The sequence below is a fragment of the Euphorbia lathyris genome, chromosome 9, assembly GCF_963576675.1.
Source record: "Euphorbia lathyris chromosome 9, ddEupLath1.1, whole genome shotgun sequence".
NCBI classification, from domain to species: Eukaryota; Viridiplantae; Streptophyta; class Magnoliopsida; order Malpighiales; family Euphorbiaceae; genus Euphorbia; species Euphorbia lathyris.
Genome location: NC_088918.1, coordinates 16,583,874 through 16,596,643, shown reverse-complemented (window position 1 = coordinate 16,596,643; position 12,770 = coordinate 16,583,874). Strand labels below are relative to the sequence as shown.

The window sequence follows — 12,770 nt, the reverse complement described above, 5'->3', positions numbered from 1 at the left end:
AGTACAAGTGCTGTCAGAATTCTGACTTCCTCTTAATTACTATTTATGCCACTCATTATTTACTGTTTTTCCATTTAGTTTTAATTCCTTAAATGTCATTTTGGCATACCCTTCCCCATCTTATCCCTATCTTTCCTTAATGACTTGTAACCCTAACTATGTTAGTTTGGTATGTAGATTAGAAGTGGAGAGTGGTTCCTCGATAATAGTAAAAGAATAGAGAATCTCAGGCATTGTTTGAATGAAGCGTAATTAAAGTAAGAAAATATAGAGTGAAGTAAGTGAGATGTATGAAATAACTTATCGTGTTTGGATAGAAGATAAAGTGTAAGTGATAATTTAATAATGTAATTATATATAAAATTACTTTTATATCATTTTATTTGAATAAATAAAAGGGATAAGGTACCAAAATAGGACTATGGTTTTTGAGGAAGTATCAATTTAGGCTCCACGTACGAAATAACACCAATATAAACTTAACGTTTAAAGAAGTGTACAAATTTAGGCCTCGATAACGGAACGAGACACACGCCATTGATATTACTCCGTTAATTTCTGTTAATTGTACGTGGAGGGAGAAATTAGAACTTAATGGAATAATATCAATAACGTGTCTAATCCGTTATCAATATCTAACTTGGCACCACTTTTTAAACGTTAGGCATATTTGATACTTCCCCAAAAACCATAAGCCTATTTTGGTACCTTATCCCTAAATAAAATAAAAGATAAGAGATAATTTTGGGGAAAAAATTCGTAACATGATTCACCTCCAATTTAGGATGTAAGAAAAATTACCCAAAATTCATCTCCACCTACACTCACTTACTATCCCCTTCAATTACATCTCAAAACAAAGAAGGTTAATTGCTTATACTTACCCTCACTTACTTTAAAATAATGATCCAAACAATCTTTTAAGTGATTTGAGGAGTGACTAGGAGTCTATTGAACGAGAAATTTTACTATGGACCGCGACCAGTATTAATCCTCCACTCATTATATGATGTCACATTAGCAGTTTAGATGACGTGGTATCATCTGAGTAAAAGGGTGGTATCATCCTATTGTAAGAATTTTTTTAATTTAAGTTGGTTTTTAACTTAAACTCTTCAAAATTTAACTTAAAAGTCTAATATTTTTTTTAAAAGATGCTCCGACTTTAATATTAGTGAGTTCTTATATTAGACACTTGTCCCTTAATATATATTTGAACACATATATTGTAATTCGATGATCCTAACAATGTTACATGCTTACACTTACCCTCAATAACGAAGTTTCTTATAAAATACGCTAAGTCCATATTATACATGACATGAGAGTGTTCCATTGAATACGATGATTCTAATAATTTCTTAAGGCCTAATACATCACCAGCTCCCTGAACTTGTCCATAAAAGTATATTGGTTTCCTAAACCTTGCAAGTGTCTCACTAGCTCCTTGAACTTGAGTACTTCGTATCACCAACTTCATGAACTTGTCCATAAAAAAAGTATATTAGTTCCCTAAACTTTATAAGTGTCTCACCAACTTCTTTAACTTGTTTATTCCGTAACAACTAAATACAAAAATCAAAATGTTGACTCTCATTCATCATCCATTCGATCTCCCAAACCTGCAACACTAACTCTTATAATAGGTTGAAAGGTAAGAGAAGAGAAAAAACTACCTCTCGAATAGATGAAGATGTATTTTTAGAATTTAGTTTTCATAGGTTTTTGTATTTAGTTATCACGGAATAAACAAATTTAGAGAGTTCGTGAAACACTTATAAAGTTTAGGAAGGTAATCTACTTTTATAGACAAGTTCAAGAAGTTGGTGATGCAAAATAATCAAGTTCAAAAAATAAATAAATAGAGAGCCTATCTATTTTATTTAGGGTTGTAAATGAGCCGAGCGGCTCATGAGCGGTTCGGTGGTCGGCTCGATAAAAGCTCGGCTCGATTTGTAAACGAGCCGTTCATGAGCACGATTTATTGGCTCGGTTCGCAAACAAGTCGAGCTTGAGCAGGCCAAAGCTCGGCTCAAGAGCTCGCGGATAGGCTCGATTAGCACATTTATAAACAAATTTTAGTTTTGTAGAAAAATATATAGTTTTGTGTTAGTTCACAAATATCTAAATTTAATATTATTTCTTTTGCTATTAGATACTATTTGTAAGCATCTTGTTTATTTATTCACGAACTTTGCTTGTGAGCTTATTTATATACACAATTAAAGAGCTATTAAAGAGTAAACTTCATAAATATAATTAACGATTTACTTACAAACAATTCATGCTTAGATAATTTTCTTAATAAACTGAGGCGAAAGCGGATTTTAGGCTCAAAATAAGCTCAAAACTCGGCTCGAGGTCGTTTTTTTTTCTAATGAGCTAAGCCAAGTTTGAGCAAACCAAAACTTGGTTTGGATATGAACTCGTTAATTTTATAGCGAAACGAACTTAAGCAGATGAAAACTCGGCTCGGCTCAGCTCTTTGATTACTGCACTAATTTTATCAATAAGTTCAGAGAAAGATAAAATTAGTCCCTTTCTTAACATTAGGATTGTTTGGAGTTGTCGTTATCGAGAAAAACATAAGAGTCAAATAGAGACTACAAAATATTCAATTTAAATATAACAAATATCAAATCTTTTATCTGCGAAAAGATTCTAATTGAATATTGTAAACTTATCCCATCATCACCTTCCATGTGCATTTCAGTGTTTACAAGCAAACAAAAACCTCCTCACCTCCTCCCCATTCTACTTCTTACATCTCCAAAAGATGTCCGAAATTAAAGCCGAGCATCATCTCGTAGTTGCCGACGACGCCGGTGTTTCCCGTTCCGACCAAAAGCCACCCAAATCTCGCCGTGTTGCTTCACTCGATATCTTCAGAGGTCTTACTGTCGCGGTATAGTATCCTCTTCTTTCTCCTTTTTCCTCTTCCGTCACTTGTCTTCTCATGTACTTGATGGATTGGATTTATATAAAATTGTTGGTGATACAAAACACAAATGGGTCCATAGCTCAGTGGTAGAGCATTTGACTGCAGATCAAGAGGTCACCGGTTCGAACCCGGTTGGGCCCTTTCTTTATTTTTTTGTTTTTTTTAAAGATTGATATGTATGTGTTGTGGATTACACAGTTAATGATTTTAGTTGATGATGGTGGGGGAGAATGGCCAATGATTGGACATGCGCCATGGAATGGTTGCAATCTTGCTGATTTTGTTATGCCCTTCTTTCTCTTCATTGTTGGCATGGCAATTCCTCTTGCTTTTAAGGTTTGTAGTTGCCCATTTTCATTTTAATTTTAGACTCAATACATCATCGGCACCCTGAACTTGTCAAAAAGCTAATTGACATCTTAAATTTTCAATTTTCAAAGTCTCCGGGATAGCCCTTCAATTTGCTTAAAAGGTCCTAATAAAATGTTGTGATACTCAACTTGTTTAAAATACAGTCTATTAGTCATTAGGTTGTAAAGAAGTGAGCTACCTGAGAAATGTGTTATGCCGCTCTTTAGAAAAGTCAAACGACCAAGATTGGAATATTTGGTCTTAATACAAAGAGGAAGTTGAGCAAGTAAGAACTTAATTTTTAATTGTTGGAGATAATTATCTCTTTACGTATCATCAGATACTAACAGATAACTATTAGGCTTATTTAGAGTAATTTAATAACCAGTGTTTATATTTATCTATATTATGTATTGCCAATTCTAGTTAAATTCTATATGTAATCCACTATATATATACAAGGCTCTATGATCAAACATGATTGAGGGAAATTATTCATTAAAACAATATATCTCTGTTGTATATTCAACATTAATGTGCTTTAATCTATTTCTTGAATTATGTAATAACATTCAAAAGCGCGTGTAACATACTTTCCACATGAAGCTTACTTTTTTTTTTGGCATCGAGTGATTAATTCACTGCGTTTTAAGCAAGTTGGAGGGGCTATCTCGACATTTTAAACAAGTTGAGGGCTATTGGGACACTTGAAAAGTCTAGGGGACCAATCAAGTTTTTTGAACATGTTCAGGGGCCAAATAATGTATTAAGCCTTAATTTTATATATATACTATATATTTTTTTTTATCGTTTTGCAGTGTACTTCTAATTCTAATTTGTTTATCTTACACTCGTATTAACTCAACTTTGCACTTACTAATATTATAATAAGTTGGTAACTCAACTTTAAAACCGACATAAAAGTTATTCAATGTTTTTTTTTATTAGTGTAAAAGCCACTCAATTTTGACTCTAATAGTAGTATCCTTCATTATAGACCTGTTGAAAAGTTGAGGAGGTTACTGGGACACTTGAAAAGTTTAGGGGGTCAATCAAATTTTTTAGACAAGTTCAGGAGCCAAATAATATATTAAACCTTAATTATATATATTATATATTTTTTTTATCGTTTTGCACGGTGTACTAATTTTAATTGGATTATTTTACCTTCGTCCTGCCTTCGATTCTCTTACCTTCTCCCATATTTATAGGGAGCAAAACCGCGTGGCGGATCGCTTGGCAGCTGCTGGGCATGGGGGATGTTAGGTGTTTCTACCCTTTCCGTTCCTCCTTCTTTTCTGTTACCTTCTCTTCTTGAGGATAGGATTGGGGTCAGTCTTCCTAGACTGATCCCGGGTTAGGTTTTTGTTTGTTTGTTTTTTTTCTTCCCTTCTTACCAAAAAAAAAAAAAATGGATTATTTTACACTCATTTTAACTCAACTTTAAAAACCGACATAAAAGTTATTTAATGTTGGTTTTTATTAATGAAAAAGCCACTCAATTTTGACTCTAATAGAAGTATCCTTCATTATAGAGCTGTTGAAAACGATATTTTTAAACGACACTTTCATTTTTGAGCTTTTTGGTTTTAAGATTATTTAGGTGTTGTTTGGTTAGGAGGGAGAAAGTGACTACATGGAGAAAAATCTCCGAAAATTGTGATTTGGAAAATCGAAAACATGGTTCTATGATGTGATTATGAACAACTTTAATTCTTGGACTTTTTTATTTGAAGGTCGCCAACGGTTATTTGGAGACCATTTACTTTTACAAGGGGCCACAGTGTTAGTATTTGACAAAGTTGATTGACTTTTATGTCACGTTTTATGACACCTTATTTACTGATTTGGCACACTAGGGAGATCACCGCCATGCTATGTCAATTTTGAAGTCTTCCAAATCATTAAGTAAGGGTATCCAAGGTCCAAAATTGATAAATTTAGGTGTGTGATAAGTCCAAGTAGAATATTATAGAGTACCAAACAGCAAGAAGTGTCAAATTTAGATGTGTAATTATGTAATAAGACTTTGTTTTTGTTTTGTCCAGATTATCTGATTGCCCCCTGAATTTTGGAGATGCCTCGTTAGTCCCCGAACTTACTTAAAATATCTGGTTAGCCTCCTAAGTCCGCGTGTCAGAACAAGAACAAGAGATTTGATGAGTTCAGGAGGGCAATAGGTCAATTTAAACAAGTTTAGGGGGCTAATAGGTAATTGAAAGCAAGTTAGGAAGATAAGGAGAAATGCTTAAAATTGAGTATCCCATGATGTATTTAGCCTTTTCTTTTTCTTCCTTCCTCATTCAGTTCATAAGAAAAGAGTGTGAATGTGAAGTGTATTTGCTGCTATAAATTTTGGTTAATTATTGTAGAGAATCATAAGCCGTAATGGAGCTGTAAAGAAAGTGATTCTCAGAAGTCTCAAACTCCTATTTTGGGGTCTCCTATTGCAAGGTTACTTCTACTCTGCATTTATCCCTTTGATTGTTCATATTAATAGTAGATCAGTAGCATAGCAAATGAAACATGTTGAATACATCATTTTGAATCTAATTCCATATATTGTATACAGTGACGTACGCATCCTGACAGGGGTGCTTGTGGTGGTCTCGGATGCTAAATTGATGTTTTTTTTAAGTATTTTTACATTAAAAGTTAAAGCCCCACAAGTTAAAGCCCCACATACAGTTTTTATGAAATTTTAGAAGTTTTTCGGTGATCAATGGATGGCCAAGGCCCCCTAGCTCCCCCTGGATCCTGACATAGGATACTGGAGTTTCTTTGGAGCTTCATAAACCTTTCAGAATCCCATTGTAAATATCTTTGTTCTCAACAAAGAAAAGTTCAAAATAGGATCAAGGGTCAATTTTGTTAGGATCTGCGGAGTTTTTGCCGTTGGAGAGAAACTTGGAACCTTGTAAAGTAGTGGATTAATGGGTTTTCTTCTCAATTATTTACCATTTACTTATCTCATATTAATATCAACTCACATTTGCATCCCAACAATCTCCCCCTCAAGTGTGAATCTCTTCTACATTGAGTTTGGCCTTGCTTCTGCTCGACCGGCTATTCCTTTTTTTAATAGTGCAGCATCACCAAAAGTTAATCATTGACTCCATAAGGTTCACATCTCAACAAGAACATCTAGTTAACAACTTGGATTCTTATTCTCAAGTCACCATAGAATAGGAGCGCCAACCATGGGAGCATCATCTGCTGCATCATTACTCATCCCAAGCCTAGTCATTGACTCTGATACCACTTGTTAGGATCGGAAGAGTCTTTGACATTGAAGAGAAACTCCGAGAGTTAATCATTGAATTCACATCTACACAAGTACATCTAGTTAACAACCTGGACTTCTTGTTCTCGAGTCACCATATAACTCTTCATTCCATATGGGAGTGCCAACTATGGGAACATCACATGTTGCATCATTACTCATCTCAAGTCAAACTGTCGGGCTCTGATACCACTTGTTAGGATCTGGGGAGTCTTTGTCATTGACGAGCTATAAGCTAAGTTATGTCCAAGTTGAAGACTGAAATTAATCCGTCTTTGAAAACGTGGACTTATGTTGCACCGGAAACGGAAACGGAAACGGATACTGAGAAACGTTATTTCTAAGAAAGATTAGCTAGGAAAGGCTAATGGAAACGGAAAAGAAACGAAAACGGACATGAAACGCTAATGAAGAAGAGTTTCCGTGCAACATATATTATGCTTTTAATACACTTTGTGGTGGTAGTATTGGTAAGGAAATAAAACCATCTCTGTCTTTCTTTGTTGTGTTGTATAGGAGGATTCTCTCATGCTCCTGACAAACTGACTTATGGTGTTGACATGAAGAAAATAAGGTGGTGTGGAATTCTCCAGGTAATCCGCATTTTGGTATTGCCTATGTACTGATCTTTTCTATATGGTCTCACAATAAAAAAACATCGTTACGTTATGTCTAGAATCCTATTTAGTTTGATTTTTCTAATTAGAATATGAATTGAAAACATCCCTCTTCAAACTGAATCTTATTAAGAAAAAGATTATACTTTTAGGCCCATAACCAATGGTTGTTTGTTTATTTATAGTTTCGGAGTTTGTGTTCTTGTGATTGCATATAACTTGTTATAATCAACAACTTATCCACTTCCTAACTGTTGTGCGGATTTAACGAAAGATAAATAAATGAAAAGCGAAACACAGATTTTACATGGTTCACCAATGTTATGTTGGCTAGTCGATGGGCAGAAAGAGAATAGCTTTTATTAAGGAGGCGGAAATCAGATTACACATTAGGGTTTACATAAGAGAGTATTTATAGTACTCAACCTATCCTAAACCGACTTGGACCCCAAGACATCGTTTCCAAGTAGAAAACCGAAAGCCAATACTAATCCAAATAGGAAACAAGATATATCGTCGGGCCGGGGGCGACTCCGCCCCCCGGACCCAGGCAAGTGTAATACAGATTCAAGACATTACGACACTAACAGCTTGGTTGTTTCTAGAGAATCGCTTTTGCTTATTTGATAATGGCACTGGTGGAGATCTTTACAAAAGATGAGAATCCAACGGATTTGCCTCCCGGACCGCTCTCTATATTCAGATTATACTGCTGGCATTGGTAAGTTTGTGTTTCTATATTTAACAAGGATTTCAGCTATCTCAAGATATCATTATTTGTTGCATAACTCAACTAGTTTAATGTTTTTCAGGGTAGTAGGAGCATGCATTCTTGTTATTTACTTGGCTGTAATTCATGGAACATATGTCCCTGATTGGAAGTTTACTGTAGATAGTAGAGACAGTGCTGATTACATGAAGGTTTTCAATGTAATCCCAGGCCGGCCGGTTTTAATTTACAAGAGAATCTATCTATAAGGTCAAACCATAAACATTTCCAGGCTTTGTTTTGCTGTTGATTTCAGGTAGCTTGCAATGTTAGAGGAAAACTTGATCCTCCTTGTAATGCAGTTGGCTATGTAGATAGAAAAATCCTTGGTATTTCTCATGTGTATCATCGTCCGGCTTGGAGGAGATCTAAGGTGCATATTATCTACTTAACATTTGGATAAGGTACAATCATCACGTATAAAACCGTGCAATGTTAGTATTAAGGCTTTGTAGATAGAGAAATTTTAGCCTTAATGTCACATGTGAGAACCGGAGAACAGATTTTGTACTCTATGTATTAAACTATGCAATGTTAAGAGTAACGTTTGGTTCCACGTGGACGCCAGTAAAGCTTAGGTGGCACATACATATATGAAATCAAATTAACAAGAAATGTCTTATTAGATCAACCATTAATAGAGTCTGAAATTGTTCATACAAAACGTTATTACACGATTTTATACGTGGAGTCTAAATCTGTTCATACTAGATGGAAGTTAAGAAACTCTAAATTTCTTCCAAGTGGTGGTGCAGGCTTGCACGGAAAATTCCCCTTATGAAGGGCCTTTCAAGAGCAATGCTCCATCATGGTGCCATGCCCCTTTTGAACCTGAAGGAATTATAAGGTATATTTCACACTTCATATGTAGTGATTTCGGATGACGATTTGAGTTATGGTGTTATGTTATCTCCGTGTTCCATATTATTATATATGATAGAAACACATGGAAATTGATATTCGTGTCAATTGTGTTGTGTCACTCAGATTATCTTTGTAAATCATGTGAATTTCATTGCATTGCAGCTCCGTATCTGCTGTTTTGTCTACAATCATTGGAGTTCATTTTGGACATGTGCTGGTGCACTTGAAGGTAAGGTTTGTGGTAATATAGTATACATATGGAGAAAAGCATTATGAGCCCTCTCATCTTTTCAATTTTTGTTAATTATGCCTCTAATCTTTCAATTTGATACATTGAGCTCTTCATATATTTTTAATTTGCGTTTTTAAGAGTTCAAAAACTGTATTTTACATGTTTGATGTGACTATAGAGAAACTGTAAAAAACTTATTGCTTACAAGTAAAAAATATAATTTCAGAAGCAAATACAGTAAATGATGTTCTTTTAACTGAATTAGATTTTCACATCTAATTAATGTAGTAAGTATGGACTTAATGTATTCGATTATAATTGATCAAGGGTTCAATTCACGAAACCGCCACCATTGAAATGGTTAATACAATTACACGTAACATGTGAACGCAATATGAAAACGACAAGTATCTGATAAGGTTGATATGATTGATACAATTTTTTTTGAGTTGGGTTAGGACTAGCTAATTTCGCACTGAACTCAATAATTGACACGACACGAAGACGATCCACTTAAACAAATTGTCATCCCATGTTTTTTTTTTTGGATTCCAGGCTCATTCAAGCAGGCTAAAGCACTGGATTCTGATGGGACTTTCTCTTTTAATTTTAGGATTTATTCTTCATTTTACAAATGGTAAGAAGTGGAGCTTGAAATGCAGTTGGTTATGCTGTGTCTTTGTCTTCTACTTTCACTGATTCTGATTTCATTGTTTAATTTGCAGTGGTTCCATTGAACAAACAACTGTACAGTTTTAGCTATGTCTGTGTTACATCTGGTGCTGCAGCATTGGTGTTTTCAGCCTTCTATGTTATGGTAATCTGCTCTTACCAAACTTAATTGGAGGTTCAAAACGGGTTGTCATGTCATAATCGTATTATGTGATCTATATAATTCTCGTGACTATATATAATGTAAATGCAATAAAAAGGCTCAACACATTAGGAGCCCCCAAAAATTGGTTCAAAAAGTGTCCTGTTAGTCCCTTGAACTTGCTTAAAGTGACATGATTAGCTCTTTAGATCCACGTGGAAGAACATGATTAATACCTATTTACTGATCATTATTTCGTTAATTTTTAACGGGTTTTATTTGATTTTGACTTTAATGTTACAATAACATAAAGTTTAAGGAATTTTACGTGGAATACCTACTTATGGCCTTCTGTTCTTGGTTCATTTACTAATTGTAACAGTATGGTCCAATACCATGTAGATATGGTCCATTTTGTCCCAAGTCTCATTCCTTGTACCCCACGGCTTTAAATCGCATTTATATGTAAGCATGGTGTTCATTTCCACCCCATGGCCATTTTTTAGGACTATTCCTTCCTTAGGGCTTCCATCCCGGCACCACCCCCTCAAGATCGGATTGTTACAAAGCAATTTCTGGTGTGCTGATTTGAGATACTTGCTTTAAACTGTTATACAAAGTTTGATCTGGCCTGAAACTAGTTTACCCCCATTTTTCCAGGTTGATATCTGGGGTTTGAAGTGGTTGTTTCTCCCATTCGAATGGATAGGTATGAATGCTATGTTCGTTTATGTTATGGCTGCTGCAGGCATCTTTGCTGGCTTTATTAATGGCTGGTATTATGACGATCCTCATAATACACTGGTATGTTTTCCAATTCTACTCTTGAATGAACTTTGTTTCAATTCTTATAACCTATGTTGCTCGAAAACTCATGTTCAGTAGCGTTTTTGCGTTTCATGTCTGTGTCTGTTACCGTTTCTATTTTCCATTTTGTAAACAAAGGTCTAACTTATCAGAAAAAGTACCTCAAACGAGGAGGATTGCCTCTCATATTTAAAGAGCTATATTACTTCCTCGTTAAGTAATATGAGATATTTAACCCACTGACACGTCTGATCATTTGGATGGTGAAGTTAATGTTAGCACGGACCCAATATTGAACCATAACTCTGGTACCATGTAAACAAAGGTCAAACACACCTAAAAGGTACCTCGAAGGACGAGGATTGCCACACATATTTCAAGAGTCATGTAGCTTCCTAATTGGAATAATAAAGGTCTACCTATTTCAAAGATACCTCGAAGGATGAGGATTGCTTCACATGTTTCAGGAGTAACATAGTTTCTTAATTGTAATATGGGTTAACACGTTTCCATTTGAAGGCTATGTTAAAAGTAACGTTTTCAATATCCGTTTCTATTTCCGTGCGTTTATGATTTAGTTTCTGACAAATTGAATGTTTGTGTGGCAGACATATTGGATTAAAAAGCATATATTTATTGGAGTTTGGCATTCTGAAAAAGTAGGAACTCTACTGTATGTTATCTTTGGAGAGATTCTCTTTTGGGGTATCATCTCTGGTATCTTGCATAGGCAAGGAATCTATTGGAAGCTCTGATCAATCTTTTCTCATTTTATTCAATGGAGGAGGAAGATGAAGAAATGGTTTTTACTTTGTATATTAAATTTGTATGCCAGATGGAACAAACTTCTTATAAAATTAGTTCTGATTTGTTAGAATATTTTTCATGTATATATGGAATGGATATCATGAATTCATGATTTTGTTAAATATAATAAATCAAAGGGATCAAGTATACATTTGGCCCTATTGTTATTGGAGGGAATGAATTTAATCTCTAGATACGAAACAATGTAATTTAAGCGCTTAATGTTTATCAAACCATACAAATTTCAAATAGAGATATCAAAACGGGTTGGTGGGTCATAAACATGTGGTGTCTTGACCTACTTTGATGATTCGTTGACACGGTCCATCTATTAAACGGATTGATTTGTGTAACTCATTTAATCAAATGTAAAAAATAACTCAATCTATTTAACCCTAAAACGGTTGTAAAATTCATCAATCCATTTTTTTTTTACAACATTTGTTAATAAACCTGATTTTTAAATCTAAAAGAAATAATACAAGAGACCATCAAGCATTTTTTAGTGAATTCTAGATCTGTAACGGCAGATTAGATAGCGCAAAACATGAAATTAGGAAGCGTGTGTCTATACTATTATATTATAGGTGTCTTCTATGCTTACTTTGTTTTTTTACAAAGTAAGCTTTATTTTGTTTTTCCTACCATTGAATGAGCTTACTTTGTCAAAGTGCATCACCATCCAATTGTGGAAAAAACAAAGTAATGCTTACTTTGTAAAAATCAAAGTAAACATAGTTTAACCCTTATATTATACGAGCAAAATTTCAATTATACTATTAAATATATTTCAAAGCAGACCAAAATTAAAATATTCTAACATTTAATTTACTCAATACTTTAATTAAAAATATATTTAAAAATCAACTAAACAAGTTAAAATTCAATTTAACAAGTCAAAATTCAACTAAATACAATAGAATTTATATTATTAGAGTTAATTTAAACGGGTTACACGGGTTATTAACGGGTTGACAAGTCAACCTGTGGTCCAATTTGTTTCATGGGTTAATTGTGCCGATCTATTTTTGACCCTAACTCATTAAGCCTCAATCCTAATTTGATTAATATACAGGTTACATGAATCGTGTTATCGTGTCATTATTCATATTGACAGCTCTAATTTCAAACATCGTTAATGGAAGATGAGTGTTTTCATTAGTAGAAGATTTGCAATTTCAAACCTTATAGGGTGACCAGATTGGCAGGGATGGGATCGATGAGGGAGTTTGTGTGTGTGGGGGGGGGGGGGGGGGGGGGGGGGAGCACCAACTTGTTGAAAAGC

General features: G+C 34.5%; 1 protein-coding gene and 1 non-coding gene across 2 annotated transcripts; both read left to right on the top strand.

Moving 5' to 3' along the window:
* Nucleotides 1-2,654: 2,654 nt before the first annotated feature.
* On the top strand, nt 2,655-11,654 carry LOC136206397 (uncharacterized). Its single transcript, XM_065997426.1, has 13 exons — nt 2,655-2,905; nt 3,140-3,277; nt 5,665-5,746; nt 7,092-7,168; nt 7,798-7,913; nt 8,005-8,122; nt 8,218-8,334; nt 8,717-8,808; nt 8,988-9,054; nt 9,613-9,694; nt 9,783-9,874; nt 10,532-10,675; nt 11,287-11,654. The coding sequence occupies exons 1-13, from the start codon at nt 2,777-2,779 to the stop codon at nt 11,431-11,433; spliced, it is 1,401 nt and encodes a 466-aa protein (XP_065853498.1). The 5' UTR covers nt 2,655-2,776; the 3' UTR covers nt 11,434-11,654.
* TRNAC-GCA (transfer RNA cysteine (anticodon GCA)) lies at nt 3,011-3,082 on the top strand. The gene has a single exon. It is a non-coding gene; the product is annotated as a tRNA-Cys (tRNA).
* Nucleotides 11,655-12,770: the final 1,116 nt, after the last annotated feature.